The sequence below is a fragment of the Oreochromis aureus genome, linkage group 7 (assembly GCF_013358895.1).
Source record: "Oreochromis aureus strain Israel breed Guangdong linkage group 7, ZZ_aureus, whole genome shotgun sequence".
NCBI lineage: Eukaryota > Metazoa > Chordata > Actinopteri > Cichliformes > Cichlidae > Oreochromis > Oreochromis aureus.
This window is the reverse complement of record NC_052948.1, coordinates 6,372,445-6,393,195: the sequence shown is the minus strand read 5'-3', so window position 1 is coordinate 6,393,195 and position 20,751 is coordinate 6,372,445. Positions and strand designations below refer to the sequence as shown.

Sequence of the window (20,751 nt, the reverse complement as noted above, 5' to 3'; positions counted from 1 at the left end):
TCATGGCAGACTTGAGTCTTGGTGGTTGCTGAGCTGTTCCTGAACATCCTACCCAACTTCTTCTCATTTAAAGGTGACAGTCTCTGTCTTCTTCCAGCCCTCGGCAGTGGTGACACACACAAATAAGTTGTACTTACCGGTACATACAATTGTTTGAACTGATGAAGGCTCCAAGATAACTTCCCAACTTGTGCAAATCTCCCTCTCAGATCTTCAGTGAGTTCTCTGGACTTTCCCATTGTTTTGAGTTCACTTCAGTCCAGTGAGCACTGTTAAACAAATCCTTTTGATGCTGGCAAATAGAAACTGCCAGTTGTTGTCAGTCATGATCCCCACCAAGAAGTTTATGGGCCATGGCTTTGTGAAGTCATCAGAACCACTTATTAAAATATTTACGTTAACGTATGCATACATTTCAGCGCATGTGTATATTTTGACCCCGTCTGTGAAAGTCCGCGCAGATCTTGTTTTGAAATCCCTTAAAGATATATTCTGTGCAAAGATTTCACCCCAAAACAAAACAGGCATGGCCCTGAAGACCTCGTCTAACCTCGTGACCGGTGATATATTAGTACATGACAAGGTCGTTTGGGGCTTTAGGTGCATTTGTAAAGTAAAAATAAATAGATAAAATATTTATATGAATAAATAAAGCACGGAAAAATGTTAACCCAAACACAACAAATACGAGGCTTCGGGTCAGAGTTTCTCTGTCTTGGTTTTACTCGTCAAACGAGTTTTCTCTCTCCCGCCTCTGTGTGTCTCTACTGTTCCCAAACACACAGGAGACTGCTAGCAGGAAGTAGAAAAAAGAAGACAGCAGCTGACAAAAATAAGGAAGTAAACGTTGTCGGTTTAGCGCTGGAGCTCCCTTTGTGCTGTAAAGTAAAAGTAGATAAGTCGACAGCTCAGCTGCAGAATTCAAAGTACGACGGCTGCGCTAAGGAAGTTAGCCGTCAAGCTAATTCTTCCACTGACTCCACATTAGCTCAAAATAAGCCCTGGAGAGAAAACACGAGGGAAGAGGAAGACAGACGAGTAAGTACACACTGCAGACTGCTGCAAACTGCCCTGCAGGATGAGGGAGAAAATGTCTGTGTGTTTGTGTGAGGAGGCACTGTGTGAATGTGAGTAAGAGACAGAGAACTGGCAGAGAGGGGCGGTGGAAGAGCGAAAGAGGGGGAGTTTTCTCTCCATTACAGCACTTTTTCTATCGGTTGTTTGTGTCAGCAGTGGAGAGAGTACACAAACAGAGCTCAAGAGAGGAAGGCTTCGAGGAGAAAGAGAAAGGAGACAAAAAAAGTGTGTACCAGCCAGGCATGCATCTGTGCTCTCTTCATTCTGTTCAGCTTCACTCCTGCAGAGTGGTCTGAAAGGGGGCGGTGGGGAGTGCACATAAAAACAAAAAAGAACAAGATATGAAAAGGTCAAGGCCTGACGACATAACCAGGGAGGTGAAAGAAGGAGAGCAGGGGAGTGTTTGGTCATGCTGAGGGCACAGGCATACACACTCAGCACTTTCTGTTTGTGAGTCAGTAAACAAAGTGAGTGTGTTTGCACACAAAGGCAGTTCAGTGACTGCAGATGTGGTGTGTGTATGTGTGGGGCTTGTGCTGTAATATGGCACTCGATGGCATTTCGTGTAGACGCCTGACAACATCTGTTTCGGGAATATTAAATCAGAGGGGATTAGTCCTGAGAATCTTGGACTTTCCCTTGTGCAAAGATGAGATGTGTTTACAGAAGGTCACAGCTATTTATAACCTGTCTTCTTCTCACTGTTTCTCTCCTATCAGACTTGGCTATCTGATACCTTGAATTTTTTCAGCCACCATGGAGCACAACGGAGAACCTGAGACAGGTTGTAATGAACTGAAACAAGAAGAGTTGCCGCAGATGGATGGTTCATGCGATGCGTGCGAGCCTGATGAGGCCCAGCCAGCGACACAAGTGTGCCCCATCTGCAGTTTTGCCTTCTGCCCCATCCATGCAGACAGACACGCCAGTAGCACGCATCATATGCTATTGCCCTATAACCATGAAGGCACACAGGCAAATGGTCTTGGCACAAACAGGGACTCCAGAGTTGGAGGTGCAGCTGAGGATGAAGCTGTGGGAGAGATGGCAGCTGAAATGGGTGCAAATCATGGGATGGCACCTCTTGGAGTGGCAGTAGTTAATGGGAATGAGCGGGTTGATCCTGAGGAAGGAGAAGGAGCCCATAACTCTCCACCTGTGGAAGCAGAGCTCGGCGAGGGAGCTGAGGGTGCAGAAGCAGGGCCAGAGGCTGGGGCTGCTGAAGACAATGGGAAGAGAAACAGTGTCACAGTAGAGAGATTGCGTTGCAAGGAGCATGGGCAGGAGGGCTCCCTCTACTGTAAACCTGATGAGAAGATCATCTGTGTGGTGTGTGCTGTGCAAGGTGAGCACAAGGAACATGAGATCATAACTCTGCATGAAGCCTACGTTTGGCAAAAGGTGAGATGCACACTTATGTAAGGTTTACATATATATATGTATATATATATGTATAGTGCACCTAATCTTTATGGCATGCCCCCAACAGTATTTGCTCTGAAACATACAATGTCACATGTCTAGTTTGCATTTCTAATTTTGTATTAGGTAGTGTGCCAATCATTGTCTTCAAGTTGACTTGAGAGGGCTCTTTAAATATTTTTTCATGTGTTATATTTTAAATATAACAATGTCCCATGATAACCCACAGGTCTTCATCAATAAATTAATTCTTACAGACACTTTCATTCCTGTGAAAGCTGTGAAAGAGAAATGAAACATTAAGAATACACCCCGATGTCCCTTTTGGTTTGGTGCCAATTATGGCTTCACCCTTACTCTGTTTTCCCAGATGGCCTTTTCTCTTCAGGCATATTAAATAGAGCCACTGAGTCACAAGTTGTTTAGTGAAGCACTGCATTTGGTCCAGTAAGTCATGTTAATGTGTTGGATTTGTGAAAAAAGGTCCATCAAATCTGGGTTCATTTATGCAGAACATGGTGTTTCTGATGATTACAGTTTCATTTCAGGTCAGATGTTCAGCACACTGATCACATTTGGGCTGTGCTATTGCACAGAGGACGTTTTAACAAGGTGATATGATCAGAAACAAGGGCTTAGTTTTGAATTAATGTTATGAGCAACAGAGGTTTTTGTTTGTGAGCGGTGAAATAAACTGATTTAGAAAGTCTGAGCAGGAGCCTTATTTGAAAATGGTCATCCAAAGTCAGTGAAACCTAACTGTGTAGAACTGCAGTGTTGTCTTTGGTGGTACAAACAAAAGTAGAGCAATACACTTAACTGACTTACATTTACAGACACATATGGATTGATTACAGACAAAGAGGGTCAGACATACAGCCCAAGGCCACAGTGTTTAGTCTAAACATCCCTTAGCTTTAATCCTGGTTCCTGGGTTAATGTACTCTTGTGGAGAAACTTTAACACCTTGTATGTTGCATGTCAAAATATGTAATATCGTAGTCTGTATTCTCCTCATAATGTTATTTTACTACCAGAAGAGTTTTTTTTGACACTGTCTTTGTGTAGAGTTTTAAACTAAAATGTAAACTCAATGGTGCTCTTTTGAATGACTGCAAGATTAAGGAGAATAAATAATTAGCCTGCTGCATGTCTTGTTTGACTTGCACAAAAAGAATATCTGTGTGTGCTGTTTTTATAGTGGCCTACTGTGCTGTGTTTACCGCTTGTTTGTCTGTTGTATTTGCAGAGCAGGCAGGGTTATGACCTGCTGGGCTGTACACAACAGATGGCTGAGAAGATCAAGACCAAGTGGACCAACCCTGAGGTGAGTGCTAACCCCTGCGTACAGAAGCATAACACTTGTTATACAGCAAAGAACCATTTTTAGAAAACCTCTCCCAATAAATGTGCACGCGTCTGTTCTTAATTAATGAGCTCATACCAGCACGTATTAAAATAAAGTTTGAATATATTTGTGGTGATAAAAGGTGGTTTTGATTTCCATGCAAGGGGTGACAGGGCACCATCTGTATATTAATTTGGATTTTAGTGAGATTGTGCCATGTGTTTTGAGATTGAATATGCAGATTATTTTTGAAGCTGACATTTAAGAGACAGCTGAACAACCTGTAAGTGTTACAGAACATAAATTATTAGTCCTTTATTTATCCTTGTAAAAATCTCATTGAGATTAAAAATCTCATTTCCAAGAGAGACCTGGCATCATGGCAACAAAAGTCACATACCACATAGGTATATAACATTTAAAACAAATACAATATCCCATACCAACATGTGTAAAATGTACAATAACAGATCAAATTAAGAGTACATTAAAACAATCACACTGAGTAAAAGAGCTGTTCTCTGGTTCCTTTAAGACTGACTTAAACTCAGCAAGGTAAAGGTCCTAAGTTCAATTCCACCATCAGGCCAGGGTCTTTCTTTTTCCCCAATTGTGTTGCATTTTGGGACAATCAGTTGTATGATATTGTTTGACGAAGGTTGTATTGGTACTGGCTTTCCCACTAAACACATAAATAAGATGGAACCAGTTTGAGGATAGGTTTATGGATAAGAGCAAAATGTCACTAGTCTGTGAATATGCAAAGATGGAATTTAGCTAGGGCGTTGAATGGTATGTCTGTCTCGTCTATCGTTTTGGCCTATCGTTTGTTTTGACTGGCGACCTGTCCAGGGTGTACCGCAATATTTTTTCATTATTTTGACAGTAGTGGGATATTAATTTCCTAAAGCTCTTTCTCCCTGGATAAGGATACAGACGGACAAGCGCTTGTTTGGATGGATGGATGGATAAAAACAATCACACTGAGTAAAGAGTTATTCTCTCATTCCTTTCACAAAAACAGACTTGTTGAAACTTTTCAAAGGTAACTGAATCACGTGATAATTTCAGTTCCTACGGATGAGAAGCAGATTATTAAAAAAGGAACCAGACTCAGCATATTTAGAACAGGCTTTTCCCGCAGCACCCAATTCTGTTCACGAAATTTTGGGACAATCAATATGTAAAAATATCGTTTCATGCATCAGTTAAAACACTGTATTGGTTGTGGTTTTACACATATAAACACATAAATAAAGATGGAACCAGAATTTAAGGAGTTACATTTATAGATTTAAAGATCAACCAATGGGAGAGTCGGGATATGAGATTATGGTCAAAGATGGACATTTAGCAGCAGCATACAAAGAACAATGATGTACACGATTTCCATAGCCAGTAATAAAGCGTAAAAGCACAATTGTACACAGTATCCAACCTCTTTAGTTAGTGGGCAGGTGCATTCATAAAAAGCAGGTCACCATAATCCAATAAAGGTAAAAGGTTGCATGAATCAAGTGTTTTCTCACTTGGAGGGAGAAACAGGATTGGTTTCTAAAAAGTAACCTAGTTTTAGTTTTAACCGACACAAGCCTTTGAATGTGAGTCTTAAATGACAAATTCTGATCTATAATGATCCCTAGATACTTGTAAGATGTGACCATTTCAATTTCAGGTCCTTGAATTGTTTTAGTCTTAGGAGACGTAGCTAACAACTGTTAAATATAAGAGGTTTGAGTTAGAGAGCAAAAAACAGTGTACTTATACAAAAAGCCAGGTGCTTGAAGGTTTTTTACTTACTTGGGAGTAACTCCAGAGTCAAGGAAATGATGGTCGATTTTAATTCATATCCATGGACGTATTCAGGGCAAGCAGTGTCAGTCATAACAAACTGAAGCTGCAGGCACTGGGCATTTGTATATTTTAAATGCAAATGCATATTTATGCTGGCACAGTTGGGATGTCACTGATATGAAGTCCTTGTATGCATTATTTCTTTGTCATGGCTTCTTTAAAAAAAAAGATGAATAGCGATTTTTTTTTTTTTTTAAATCAACTAGGTTATATCTGTAGCAGCAACTTGTTTGATTTTGTAGGTTCTGTAGCTATGATCGAACATGATTTGAAGCCCTAACAAGGAAAAAGATATTAGTCTGTTACATTTTTTGTGTGCAGTTATAAATATGATATAGACAGTGCAGTGTCAGAAACGGCAGTCTAAAATAGAAGTAGATTATGTCGTAAAGGGATTCAGCATTGTGTATATTCATTGTGCTGCTCCATGCACAGACCACAGATATTCCCTATTGTGTTAGGTTTCTGCAGATAGAAGTCAGCTTGAAGCGTGGCTTCATTGTGTGATTACTGAGTCATGACGTTTTCAGACTTCGCTTGATTTCACTTTTTTGACTCAGCACTTCTGTGCCAAGTCAGAGGTTGTATTTTTCAAAGTGACTGTGATCTAGGCATTGTCATGTAAAAAAATAAAGAGTGCTGAATACTGAATGCCCCGTAGCTGTTGTTAAACCCTTTTTGAACTGGGTAAGCTGACAAAAAAAAAAATCAAGTATTCAGTCTTCGACTCAGAATATGCATATTGTGTAAAATACAATGTTGCATTGCAGTGAATTTTTATTGTTTTATAATTCCTAATTAAGGAAATAAGGTGGACGAATTATCCAATATAATAATGAAGATCGTATCTTTACAGGACTGTTGTGCTATTTCACTACTTTTGTTCATTTGTTAAATCCACTCAAATTCTATGGCTCACACACACATCTGACTCATACATGCAGGGCTGGCTTTGTGTACCAGCATCTTACTGGTGGTAGTGCCTTCTGCAAAGGCACCTGCTGGTGTAGGCATTGAGAGGCGGGATATGTGACATAGATTTGTTTCTTCTTCTCAGATTGTCTCAATCATCATGACACAGCTGTAACCTTACTTTACCATTTTCATCAAATCTTTTAGGTTGCCCTCCAAAAACAAACATGGTAACCTTTTTCTTAATGTCAGCCTAAACAATAGCTATTCACACTGAATTTTCATGACAAGTCAGCCTTGAAAGCAGTTGCTGTATTTCCATTACAGATGCCATAGCGGGGGCATGTTCTGCCACTGAAAATAAAACCTGACCACATATACCTAGGAGTTGTGCACTGAGAGGTGTGACAAACAAAGGCAGGATTGGGAATGTGCGTCCGTGGTCTCGGCTATTTACCATTTAAAGCTGCAGTACCTGTTCTCTCTCTCAACCACCTCTACAGCCCCTGTTCTGCTGTATGCTCTGCTTTTATAACTGTGTCAGAACCCATCGGTGAGCCGTGGCACACAAGAGCATTGTTGAATACATGCAGAGATGTGACCCAAGCACAGTGGCGTAGTGTAACCGGTTAATTTGACTGGCCTGTGAGAGAGAACACGTTTTCTGGCAGCCAGCACCCCACCCAAGTTCATGTGTATTATCATAGTAAAATATCAGTGCCACCCCAAGGACTTCCTGAACGTTTAGTCTGGGGTTGTTTCGCTGTGGATGTGCAGTGTGCTTGCTGAAAACCTCTTACCTGCTTGCTCACAGGGCACTGTGTTAGAGACTATTATGTGGCATGTCGGCATGTCCTTTCGGCTCTCTCAAATGTCAGCGTCACTTATTATGCATGACAGGCAAGTCAGAATGACTACTTGCGCTGAGAAAAGTTGGGTGGGTGTGTGTGTGTGTGTGTGTGTGTGTGTGTGTGTGTGTGTGCACGTATAAAATAGAGGGTAAAGAAAAAGAGGAGCTGGAGGAGGTTAAATTGCATGGTACTGACATCTTAAAACACTTCAGAGAGAAAGAGGGTCTGAGTGGCTGACTGTGTGTAGGTGAGAGGTGGATGAAGATTTAACCCTTGACTTGCATTTGCTTATTAATTCTAATCTGCTTATGTACTTTGCCACAGGCTTGGGGATTTTAATCTCTGAGCTCATATTGTAATTCTCCACAGGGGACTAGAATATAAGGGGGAAAAACAGTGATAAAACTGCATACATATTAATAGAGGGCCAGAGGCGTAACATAATTTGAGGAGTAAAGATGGCCGTCTGTCAGTCAGCCAGTCAGTCAGTCACCTGAAGTTAACTATAGTAAGAGAGCAGGTGAAGCATGTTGGGGTTTCAAAACCACAGCAGTACGTAGTCAGCATATTTACTTCATCTCATGTTTTATTTACTTTTTACTCGTTTCTGCCAACCAGAGTGCTGTCTAGGGCACATGCAGTCCACAGAGCCTCTCAGCTACAGAGAGAAGACTCCATTAGCAGCACAGCAGTATCAGCCCAGTCACAACTGTGTATGTGTGTGTAGTGGATACATCCATTTTCCCTGCCTCATAAAATCTACAAGAGCAGCAGACACATTAAAGGTGTCTTAGGAAGCTGAGGTTGAAGAATAGACAGGAGAGACATGAAAAGACTTGGCAGACTTGGTAGTGTTAGGTTTATTCACCCCTCTCTACCTTATCCTATTCTTTCTCTTCCTACCTCCTTTTGCTCTTTAGAGCTGTCATTCCCCTTTTATTTTTCCATTTTAATTGAATTTATCAGTATCATTCCCAAGAAAGTTTCTTGGCTGACATTCCTTTACTGAAACCAATAAAAAGGTGTTGGAAATTGAAACTATGCTATTGCAAAACCAAACACCTCCTGTCTCACTTTTATAACTTCCGCCGCTTCTCTTTTTTCTTATTGTTTTATATGACTATAGCAGAGCTGTTGTTATTCAAATCAATTTTCTGTCCCTTGCTTTGTTGTGTTAGAGGCTAAATTGGAAAATCTAGTTTCTGGGAGAGATAAAAGAGAGTGAGGGAGAGTAGTGTTCACTTGGAACAGGGCCACTGTTGCTAAGGGCAAGGACAGTTCAAATCCATTTAGTCCTAATGTTCTATTAATGCTTTTTAAGCCTTTTTAAAAAAGCATCACACCAAACAGAGCTGTGAATAGGCAGTAGCGTCTGCTGTGATTTGGAAGAACAGAGAAACAAATCTATCTGAACTCTGTTGCTTAAAATAAATCCCTAAAGCACAAACATTTTTACCACTCCAATTAAAAACAAAAAGAAGAGATGATTATTTTTCATCCCTTAAAAACAGGGAAAGTTTGAACCTTTGTATCAGTCAGTTAATTTGAGATGTTTTGATCATTGTGCTCATAGACCGTGAGCAGTCTTTTGAAACTTTTGGAGTTGACTACAAATTAAACGAAAATTTTTAAATTTTTAAAGTTGTGTATTTTTCCTTTCAATGGCCTTGGTTCTTTTTCTGATTTTTTTTTTTTTTTTTTCGGCCCTAATGAATAACACGACCAGTCACAAATTTCAGTCTTAGCAGAAAGTCAAGGCCATTCTCTGTCTTGCTGTGTCATTAACACAGCTGCTGCTTTTATAATTCAGTCACTAATGGTGTAAAACATGGACGTAGTTATGGGTCACAAAAATCAGCTAATGCGGGAATGTTTTCAACTTGCATTCTATTTATAGGCCACCAGATGGTGTTAGCTGTGGTTCCAAAAAGACTTCCGATCTTTGGAAGTCTATGGAAAAACAGCTTTTTTTTCTCTCCCTCTAACTTTGTAAATCTTGGTCATTTTGTTTCAGAATGGAGGGTTATCCATGTAGGCTGCAATTTTACGATCAACCCCTCTCCTTTTTTCATGTATTTACTTGTTTGTTTGATTTGGATTTTTTTCTAATATCGAGGCTTCAAAATGGCACTTAAGAAACAAATGAATGCTCATGCTGTATCTTTACTCCAAGTAGTTCCCAGTAAGCAGTGGACTGTTGTCCCTCCTGAGGCCTCATTTTGTGGCCTTAGTTTGCAGCATTGCAAATGAAGATTAGCACGCATGAGTGCTTCCTCCTTCTTACTTTCCAATCGGGACAAATTCTCAGAGAAGCTTCATTGCTGAGTGAAAGGTCCGATGGCAGAGAGCTCTTGCTTCTCAACAAACAAAGAACTGATCCAGGATCACAGCCTCCATCTGCCTCATAGGCCATGGGGCCTCAGAGAGAACCACTAGAGATGGTTGAGAGAGAGGACGCCTAATTCCGTGTATTCATACCATAGCTTTTGCTTTGGGAAGGTTTGTTCTTTATGGTTCCTGATTTAACTGTTTTGGGTCTATTATCTAATGCCTGTGTGACCACAAAACAACATGGGATCACACCAGCCACAATGCCAATGAGATGTTCAGCCTTGGCCTTCACTGTGGCAAAAAAGACTGTGTACAGTCCTTTTGTGTACAGACATTTGTCCAGATTATTAGAATGTTTAAAATCGAAATTCTACAGTGAAAAACATTCATCTGTCCATGTTTTTGCTCATATAGTTGTGAACCCCTGCCTATTTATAGTCCTGAGGCACTCACTGTCTCAACTTTACTCTGTTGCGTCTTTCCTGACATATTTTAAATATTTTGCCATGTTAGAATTAACTTCAGAGTGTTTTTTTAAAAACAAGTAATACAGCTTCTCAGTTTCAGCATTGATGTGTTTCCTTGGTACTATTTTCTATAAACTTTAAATTATTTGAAAACTATTGCATTTTCTTTTTATTTACATTCCACACAGCATCACAGTTGTTTTGGCATTTTAGAATAAATGAACTCAGCGAGACTCATGTAGTCAATGCTGGTCCTATCTCTCCAGTATTCTACAATGGGGGGCTTTGATACAAGTAGGTCTTGACAATGAATGAAACTTTGTTACTAGTCTAACCCAGTTGTAGTTTTTTGTTCTTTATCTGAGAGAAATATATTCATGGCATTGATTTTGGTGAAGATAAGAGAAAAAACAACTCTTTGCTTTCCAATTAGATGTTAACTAACTCCCTCTGTCTTATTCAGAATGAGCAATGTGCATGTTTTTCTCTCCTCATACAAAGAAAGTAAATTAAAAGTGTTACTTCTTGTGCTTGGTTTAATGGGCAATTTGGAGAATCTGATTGCTTGTGCAGAAATGGCAAATACACGATAAAACTTTGGGCCCCCAGGGGCCATGGCTCTGCCAACCTTAGTAAAGACTGATGATTCTTTGCTTCACTGGAGAGAGGGAGACTGAGGGGAAACAAGATTAAATAGATGGAAAGGAAGAAAGTGAAGTTCTGCTCAAGGGAAAACGGGAGACAGAGCAGCTGATGTTCATAGATTGAAGCAATTATATTCAGGAGCAGAGATCATGACAAGGGATTTTGGGTTATTTTACCTCATGACAGCATCTTCATTGGAGGTGGAGTTTTGTCTAGACAGAAGGACTGCAGGAACGAGTTTGTTTATTGAGGTGTTTTAACGTAATGAGTCATAGCTAAAGAGAGGCTCATTGGGGAATGGGCAAAGGAATTAAAAAGGTATCTCAGTGAGCAGTTCTGCTGCCTTGAAAGCCAAAACAGATGGCTTGCTGTGGTAGAAGGAGCCTCTGAGATCTCTATCTGCAGATGGGATGCATGGAGTTTGCCTTTGGGGAATCTAATATATGCTATCAATTAGTTAATGCATGACAGAGACCTGTAGGCTTGCTGGAATAATGTTCACATTTAAATGTATAAAGTCCCTATCTGACCCTCGCATGCATCGCTTTTAATTGCTTTTCCCCCCTGCATTCAGATTTTGAGTAGCTCATTGTGGTTTATTCTGGTTAATTTGTGGCGGCTGTATTTCTCTGTTTTGTGGTGAGTTAAATTTGCCCTGTTCATTCTTTCTTTCTCATTGTTTCCTTCTTTGTCTTTTTGAACTCTTTCAACATTTCTGTTTACATATCTTAGATGTCTACTGAGGAACTTGAGGAGTATGTGAACAGTCAGTTTGAGGAGCTCCGCAAATTGGTGCTACTGGAAGAGAAGAGGACCCTTCACCTGGTAGACCTTAAAGAAGCATTCCTCACAGCATCTGCTGCTGAGAAAATCGCAGAGATCACTCTTGAGACTGAAAAGCTTCAGGAAGAAATGGCCAACATAACACACCAGCTATGCCTGCTGGAGCAGGCTGAGGCGCAGGCAATAGCTCCTGTAGTGGCAGTAGAGGCCCTTTTAGCAGGGCCTGGAGCAGCTCACAGAGTGCCGGTAAGAGTAACATTCATAACGTTTTGTTTTTATGAGGAATGTTTACTTTCTTAAACTTTTTACATGCAATGGGGAATATAATTGTTGTGCCTTTTAAACAAAATCTGATTTTTGTTTATTTATTTATTTATTTAATTATTTTATAACTATTTTCTTTATGTTCTTAGACTTTTATGCTACCTATTTGTTTGACCAGTTAAGCAGGAACTATAGTGTTGCAGAGACTATATAAAAGCAGTCATTCCTGTTTTACTATAATGAAATCTGCCTGTGGGACACATCCCATCTTGATGCATTGTAATGCAAAGTCACCAGACGAGTCCACACAGTCTCAGACACTAACATCTACCTAGAGCTTTAAGCTTACCGTCAAAATGTATGTCGTGAATCGAAGCATGCCAGCAGGCTTGCAGCCACAGAAACTATACTGTACCCAGTACACTGGAGCCTTTCCATTTGCATATTTAAACAAGCTTGTTTACTAACTAGACCTAAAAATGTCATTTACATACCAGTCTTAGAACATTAACCAAGTGATCAAGAAATTTAATGAAAAGCCAATGTCTTACTTGCATGTTTGATTGAACTTGGCACCCTAATTAGCAACATCACAGCACAAGGTCTGTTGAGAGGATTTTGAAAGAATGATTAACTCATGTAACATGAGAATATGCTTGTAAAATCAGTGCTATTGCTCTTATCTAAAAAAGGTTATAGGTAGTTTTAAGGTAGGATGAATAGACAACAAGAACTGCAACACAGAACAGTTATCAGCATTACATAAAGCTGTGTTTATTTGCTTGTGATTAGGCCTGAAAATGGTCTTGCACATAAGATCTTTGTTTCAAGAAGAATGCTGTCAGCCATGGGCGCTTGATCCCAGGTCGTCCACTTGAGATGATTTTCTTCCAAATACTTAAGAAACCTTCTGCAAACAGCAACATTTATAAAGAGAACAGGTGCCATCATGCACAGCTTTGTTCCAGCTGAAAAGAGACACTGTTCTCTCCTCTGTTAATGTGATGCATGTAGATAGATGCAGATAAAGCCTAAGCTTTTGGCTGCAATGTAAGGCCAAATACCCTTTTGTTATAGTATTGGCAGTTATAAACACATTTAGTCTTTTTACATATTGGCCCCTTGGTGAAAGTTTACACCTTGTGCCAAAGAACTGCACGCACCTGCACATGTGTGCAACTACACTATATATTATTAAGGTTTGCATGTATGTGACCTCTTGCACTGTGAAGGGTTGCAACCCATCTCCTCACATGTGCATCAAACTCTGTGGCACTTCACTGCGTGTCTCATTTGAAAATTGAAGAGAAGGCTTTTACTGCTCATGGCCCCAAATTAAAATATCGCATTGGTCCATTTGTCACTCTCTATATTTCAGTCACTGCAGTTAAAAGAGGAGGCTTGAGTGTTCCCTGGAGGTTCTGTGCACAACTAAGTAGGTTGTAGTAATGGCAGTAGCTGATGTGTAGATTGCCTTTCTTGCTGAGAAATTAATCCTAATGGGCCAAGTTCATTATGGCCCTAAATGAATGTCGATGGGTAAGCTGTTTGTTGTCATGTGTTAGTTATTAATGGAGTAACTAAAAAGCAGCGTTATTCGTTCACTGGAGATTTGTGTCGGTACAGAAAGAGAAGTTAAGTAGCTGCTCACTTATTACATATCTTGCTGCGTATTCAAGTGAATATACAGTACCATCTGATGCTATCACTCACTTGTTTATCTACAACATTTTGGTGTTCCCACAGCACTTGTAGCTGTTGCATGTTTCATGTAGTCCTCCTGCAGTGTGTTGGGTAACAACCTTTCATGTTGTCATGGATGAAACTAAACATTTTTGATGACTCCACCAATTATTGATAGGACTGGATGTTTAGCCAAATTTGGGATCAGTCTTTTTAAACTTTTATCTAGGCTGGATGGGAGCCTTAGTACACAACCATTTAAGATCCGTCTATGATGGTAGATGATAAATGGTATGTTGGTTGCTGGTCAGAATCTGGTTGGGTCACACTATGAATTTCATAGAATTTACCCAAAACCACACTTGTTTACTTGGTGCCTTAGGTAGTTTGTTAGATGTTGTGCTTTGGATCCATTATTTTCCTCCTTTTTTTGGGACTAGTTTCCACACCATGATGCTGCAACCACAGTTTTCAATTGTGTGGATTATACTAATGAAGTGAGGCTCAGTGCCTGGTTTCATGTGGTTGGGAAATGTGGCCAAATGGTTCATTTCAGATGCTTTATAGCACTCCTAGAAATAGCTTGCATCTGACCATCCCACTAATAAAAATCTTATTGGTGAAGTGCCATGCTACTGATTGTGCTTCTGTAAGGATTTCCCATAATGAATTAACAATATACTTTCATAGCCTTCCTTTGGTTTGACATTGTGGAGAATTACATACAGACTTATACGGAAGAAAATGGGTTGAATACATTTTAACAAGATTTGGAAAATTAGAACGGGGTCTGAAAACTTTTCACATGCTGTATGCAGTCCCTGTTTGCTTTTTTGGATTACTGTTTATTTCTCTTCTTGTAAAGCTCAATCTAATCCTGCTAGCCCGGGAGCTACAGTTCACCCTCCAGCCCTTTTGGAATTGGTGCTTTGAGTCCAACTTTTTACAAGAAAAGAAGGATTTACCTTTTCAGACAATTGCTGCTTTGTATGCATATCAAGGCCAAATACTGTGGCCATGTAACTGCAAGTCTGTGGGATATATAATCTTTGATGTAAAATATATCTTGCACGCAGACCCATCCTTTTAACATCCTTTGGATGAAAATTAAACAAGTGAAAGGAGTTAGACAAAAATATTAAAAGTTACAGTCTATTTGTTATCACATTGCTCAATTTCCATCTTTTCATTAAAAAGTGGCTGTAGGTACTCATTTATATAATCATTAAATTTGTGTTTATTTAAACAATTACTGATGACAGTACAGTAATTAAAAAAACACACATGCCCCTGGGCAGGAAGCAGAGTCTTACAGCTAAAAGGGCGATATGTGTCAGCTAAAATATCCATACAGATACACAGAGAGCACAGCAAACACAGTAACTGAACATGCACACTAAAACGAGAGGACTATAGAAGATGGTACACAACAGGTGCCTGACTGTAGACTAAACACGGTTAATACTGTGCAGACAGAGTTTATGTGAAATTCTTAGCGTATAAGTACAGAAGTGGATTTCTAAGTTCTTCTCGGATTATATCTTAGAAAAACAGACACTGAACCTCACTAAGCTATAAAGAAGATCCAGCATGAACAGAAAGCTAAGAAGCCTCATTATTCAGGCAATCCGAGTCAGAACAAGTGACCTAACCCTCACTTAGTTCTGACCCAAGTCTGCTTTGTTCGGTTTTAATATTTTATACATGTTAGCAGGATTTTGGTTTAAACCATTTGAAAATGATAAGAAATAATATTTTAACAATAATTTTTTTTTTTTTCCCTTCATTTTTTCTATATTTATTATTTATGACTGTACAAATGGGGTGTCAAATGAAATATATTTTTTTGCTTCAGATCATTTTTTACACTTTTCAGTTGATGCTTAAAGCTTCAAATAAGATTAAGTTGTTGTTTGAAAAACAGATCATTCTTTTAGGATATTTTCGTTTTAAATTCTCTGAGCAGCTCCTGGTTGCATTGTTTGATGACTGTTTGACTGTGGTTTCTTTCCAGCTTTGAGAGACCAGTTTTTATGTGTGCACATAATAACTAAGTTGCCCTAGGCCATGTGAATAATGTAGGAAATGTTGAATCTGGGCTTATTCAGACCTTAAGGGATATTTTTGTCTCTATTGAAAAGGTAACCATAGTCCTATAGCTGACATCTTCTTTCAAACTGCACATTTCTTTTAATTTTTGTTCCATTAAAAACTCTTAATTGGACAAAATAAAAATGATGAACACAGCAGAACTGTAACACAAGCCTTATTTGTACTCATAAACTGATCTAGTCAAAACAAAGAAATATATTATGTGTTACTAATAGACAGTTGGCCTGCAATAAAAAAAGACTTGCATGATAAGGTGAAATGTGAAACGGACATGAATATGATATATTTTGCCTTTAACAGCTAGTATGCATAACCCTATTAGGCCTTTTTAAATAAAACTTCCATTTCATTAAAAAAATGAAATGGAAGTTTCTATTAAAATGTGATTTACCTCATTAAAAAGCCATATTTGCTTTAACGGCACAGACAAAACAAGATTAATAGTGATTCATAAGCATTTGGGCAATTTGTCATTTTGCTTCTGTATACCACTGCAGTAGATTTTAAATCGGACAACCAAGATTTGATTAAACTGCAACATTTCAACTTTAATTTCAAGGGTTGATACAAAAAACAAGTTTTGTATTAGCTGTTTAGGAATTACAGCCATTTTTATACACAGTCCCTTATTTTCAGAGGCTAGAAATTAATTGACTTGCAATCAGTTCCAGGCTCGTTCCCTCAGTATTTCATGACAAATTAAGGGGATAAAAGATCTAGAGTTGATTCCAAGTGTTGAAGTTGCAGCTGTTTACTGGTACTTTCCATATGAGGTCCAAAGAGATGTCGATCATTAGGCTGAAAAATCAAAATAAACCTATCAGAGAGAAAGCAAAACCTTTAGGAGTGGCCAAATCAGCAATCTGGTGCGTTATTAAACAGAAGGAATATTGGCCAGTTTAGCAACACCAAAATGAATGCAACATCACAGAGGACAACAAAAAATGGATTGGGGGGGGGGGTTATAAAACATCTAGCCAAGTCAAAAACATTTCAAGGAGGTAGGAGTGTCATTGTTTAAGTCTATACCTTCATCAATGTAAAAACAGGAGTGTTCAATATAAACACATGTATAAACATGTATGTATGGCATGTTAATTTCTCACTGTAAAGATTTCATGTCTACAGTCGAGCAGTAATTTAAATGTGACAGATTTGCTTCGGGAAATAATGAATTTGCATCTTCTAGGATTGGATGAGATTTCATTTACTTAGTTGGTATTCACATAAAAAAGGCATTTTGCTTGCAATGATGATATGAGTGTTCCACGCTGGCAGTGTGACATTGAAAAATCTTTTAAGCTCCAATCAAAATTAAATAGAACGGTCTGCACATGAGTAATGTTTGCAGCTTTGTTCCAGTTTGTTCCTTTAAAAGCTCATGAATATACATGAGCACAAGTGCAAAATGAAACTAAAAATTAATGGGTCAGATTTTAAGCCACACCAGCTGTGGACTGCACTCATTTAAATTGAGTTATTTTCCCAGACACTGTTCAGAGAGGTGTACTGTTTGTTACTCCTTGTAAAAATGCATGCAGAAAAAGATGTCAAATGGGTTTTTCTAAATATTTTTCTTTTCTTTCTTCCAGAAACCTCTCTCACTATTTTCTTTCAATCCAGCCACGAGGGCCCAATCTGGCCCATCAAGACTCACCTCATTTCATCAGTCCATAAAACCTCCCCTGTCCTCTATTTGTCATTATTTTCAGCACAACATTGAGGCCAGGCCAAGGTAAGACTGCCCGTATGATTCATGTTCAGCTTTTTATAGCAGAATAGTTTAACTGTGACTGAAGACCCTTCTGTACCTCCTCCTTCTCCAACATCATCCACTATGACTCTAACTAGCATTCATCTCACATACAGTCACACACCTTACAACTTTTTTTTTTTTTACCTTCCCTCTAACAACCTGTCATTTCCTCCCTCAAACATCACCCAAACTCACACACATCAAGCCATTCCATGCCTCCAAACCTATTCAGTCACATCACCATGCAAGTAGGCTTTTGAGCCATCAGGTTGGAGTAAGACCATGCATGAAGAGGATGAGACAAAATACTCATTTTAGTAGTCCTCTTCTGAGTGTCCCCCTGGAATCAGAAGAGGTGACAGTCTGCCTGGTCCAATAAAAGTGCTCAGAACAGCTGCTGGCAAGATGCGTGCACGTGTGCATGTGTATATGTGCATGCATTCCCTCATCTGAGCCATTTCAAAAAGCCCAAAAGTTTCTTAAAAAGAAAAAACATGGTTAACATGTTTCCTAACTAATGTCTGGATCCATAGTTAATCCTTGAATACAATATTATCAGTGATAAATTTAGGGCGTATCTAGGCTTGCATGCATTTCTGACAGGATCGCTGCATCATCAGCAGGATCAAGTCTCACTATCTTATACATCATTGTATTTACATCTCTAATGTCTCAAAGCGGGTAAGGTGTGCCTACAGACGTGTAGAAGGGAGATTTCTTTCTCAGCTACTATGTGTTAATTTGCGTCGTGGTTTGTCTATACTTTGTCTTTCACCGTTCTGTCTGTGTGTGTCAGGCGATCTGAAATGGATAGTCTCAGTCTTATTGATCTGTTGACATGAAAACCTCTCTACCTTCTTCCACCAGAACAGGAGCACTCCTAACACCATCTGTTGTCTCTGCCTTCCTGCTTAGCTGTCTCTGTGGGCTTTCATCTCAAAAGTACTCCTCCCCTCTACAGACACAGACAGACACACAAATACACACAATACACAGATTCAGACAGCTACAGCAAATGCCAGTTGATCTGTCTTTAAAGAAAAATAATTTTATATTTATTTAACGTAAAGACTGAATATAAAAATAGTTGTGTGGCATGTATTACACTTTTGATGGACAATATCCTTGTTTCCAGCAAATAGAACTTTAATTTTTAATTAAACTTTGTACTGCTGACATTTGTGCTGCCTGATTGTGGGAAATGTACTTTATTTTCTCCCTGGAGTGTAATGTTCTTTTTAATAAGAAATGAACACATTGGCCAGGGCTGGCGCATGGTGCCAACATGCAGTGTGTTATTGATTGGTCAGCCACTATTATGACCCTGAAGTTGTAGACCAGATGGCGGCAAGCTTGGACTCGAGGGTGAAATGAAGCTAATAGTTTGCCTTTGGTCAAGGTTAACCTCTACATCTCTGTGTGCGCACACACACACACACACACACACCCTGATATAATTACTCCGACATATTACACTAAAACGCAGTGTGTGCAGAATTTACCATGGCTGGTGTAAAATGGCACCGATTTGGAGACAAATGAAAGGAAAAAACCAGAAAGGTGTGTTTGAAAGAGCTTGATGTAGGATTGTGTTTGTTTGTTTTGGGGTGGGGTTTTTTTTTTTTTGGGGGCTTACTCATCTTACAACTTGAAGGTGAAGCAAACAAAAAGGGAAGCAGGAAAAAGAGATGAAGTGGAATAGGTGTAGGGAGGAAATAAAGAGAAAGAGAAAATAGATTTTAGAGGATCAAGCATGGAAAGGATGTTTAGGGTTATGTGCAATGGGATCCAGACAGCAAATTGATTATGGAGCAGAAACACTAATCCGCTGTCTGAGCCCCATATCGCTGCCGTAGACAGAGCATTCCCGTAGGACCACAATCCTGCACCCACACACATCTTTCCTGGTCTTGCTCATCAATACAAACCCCTGCCTCTCCCCAAGCCGCTTAACATAGGTACTCCATGCCTGCCAAGATTTGTCCTCCTCTGAATATAAATCTTGCTTCGCTCCCTCCTCCTTCTCCTAACCATTTCTCTGCTGGTTCTAATATGATGCATTGCAAATTTCACTCTTATTCCTTAGCTTTAATCTGAGCGCCTCCCTTCCAGCCCTTGTTCCTGACTTTTAAGTTTTTACATATGTTTGTATATGTGTTTGTCTGGTGTGGATTTAAAGTGTACAAAGCTTTTTGAGTGTAAGGTTTGTATGAATTCAGATTTGCGAATTGGAACATTATTTGTCGTCATTTATCTAATTTATCTCTTATCTCTCTTCATGAATCATTTTGGTGGTTTTATATGCTGCATGTGCTCATAGATAAATGCTTGAAGGTGGAAATATCTCATGCTTGCAGCGTTTGGCATTTAATGTATCTGTTTTATAAATTTAATTTTACAAGTATTTATTAAATTAAAGTTAATAGGCATTTCTCTCCCTTTCATAGCTTATATATGTACAAGCTGGAAGAAAAAGTTTGCAAACCCTGGGCAATTAGCAGAATTTCTGCATTGATTACGTCTGCAAAGAACCGTATCTTTTCAGCAGTCGTTTGTCTTGCCTGTTGCAGATTTTCATGAAAAGTGGGAGAGCATAGGGAAAGTATATTCATTTGTGCTGTCTGCATTTCCACCATTCTTGCAACACAAAATGGTTGAAGTGGAATGAATGCACAAAATTACAGTGTTTTTGATTTTGTAGAGATTACTGTAGGTGCTTTTTGTCGTTACCCTTGCCTACCCCATTGCTTTCACGAGAGCTGCAGCTGTTCTGTATTTCCATCATTTGTTGATTTTGTTTCTCTGTGGATTGATTAAAAATCCATGTCTTACAGGGTTTTTTGTAGTGTTTTTTTTTTCTGTAATGCTTCGTCTACATTACTGCGATTGAGGTTCAAAACAACTAGTCATTTTTAAGAAGAGTAGTCTTTGCCAGTAGCCAGTTTTGCTATTACTTCATTTGTAGGTAGTGCACCTCTACAGTCCACTCTCTCCCAGCTCAGCAAGTAGCTGTTGAAGAAGCTATTAGCACTGAACTTTTTCCAGCTTGCACTGGACTGAGTCCAATAAAGACATGAAAAGTATAGTGGTGTGTTATTAGTTTAGTCAGTTTCTTAGTGTTCAGTTCTGAGTTACATAAAGATCAGACCCATTTTATGATTAATCAGTGACGAACTCGAGGTGATTCCAAAGAGTTCAGAAACTTTCTTGCAACTATTGCCAGTGATCACAGATGTGTGTTGCATG

General features: G+C 39.2%; 1 protein-coding gene across 3 annotated transcripts in view; it reads left to right on the top strand.

Annotated features, from left to right (window-relative positions):
- The first annotated feature begins 755 nt into the window (after positions 1-755).
- The window catches only part of trim44 (tripartite motif containing 44), a 45,553-nt gene continuing 25,557 nt past the window's right edge, over positions 756-20,751 (top strand). Inside the window, exons 1-6 of one of the 3 annotated variants that reach the window (XM_039615341.1) lie at positions 756-1,038; positions 1,797-2,478; positions 3,749-3,826; positions 11,640-11,936; positions 17,462-17,484; positions 18,373-19,077. In XM_039615341.1, the coding sequence (XP_039471275.1) occupies positions 1,834-2,478; positions 3,749-3,826; positions 11,640-11,936; positions 17,462-17,484; positions 18,373-18,568 (1,239 nt within the window). In that variant the 5' untranslated portion in view covers positions 756-1,038; positions 1,797-1,833 and the 3' untranslated portion in view covers positions 18,569-19,077. Of the gene's footprint in view, positions 1,039-1,796; positions 2,479-3,748; positions 3,827-11,639; positions 11,937-17,461; positions 17,485-18,372; positions 19,078-20,751 lie in introns of those variants that run through there. The other 2 variants (XM_039615342.1, XM_031756496.2) reach the window with 2 other exon arrangements.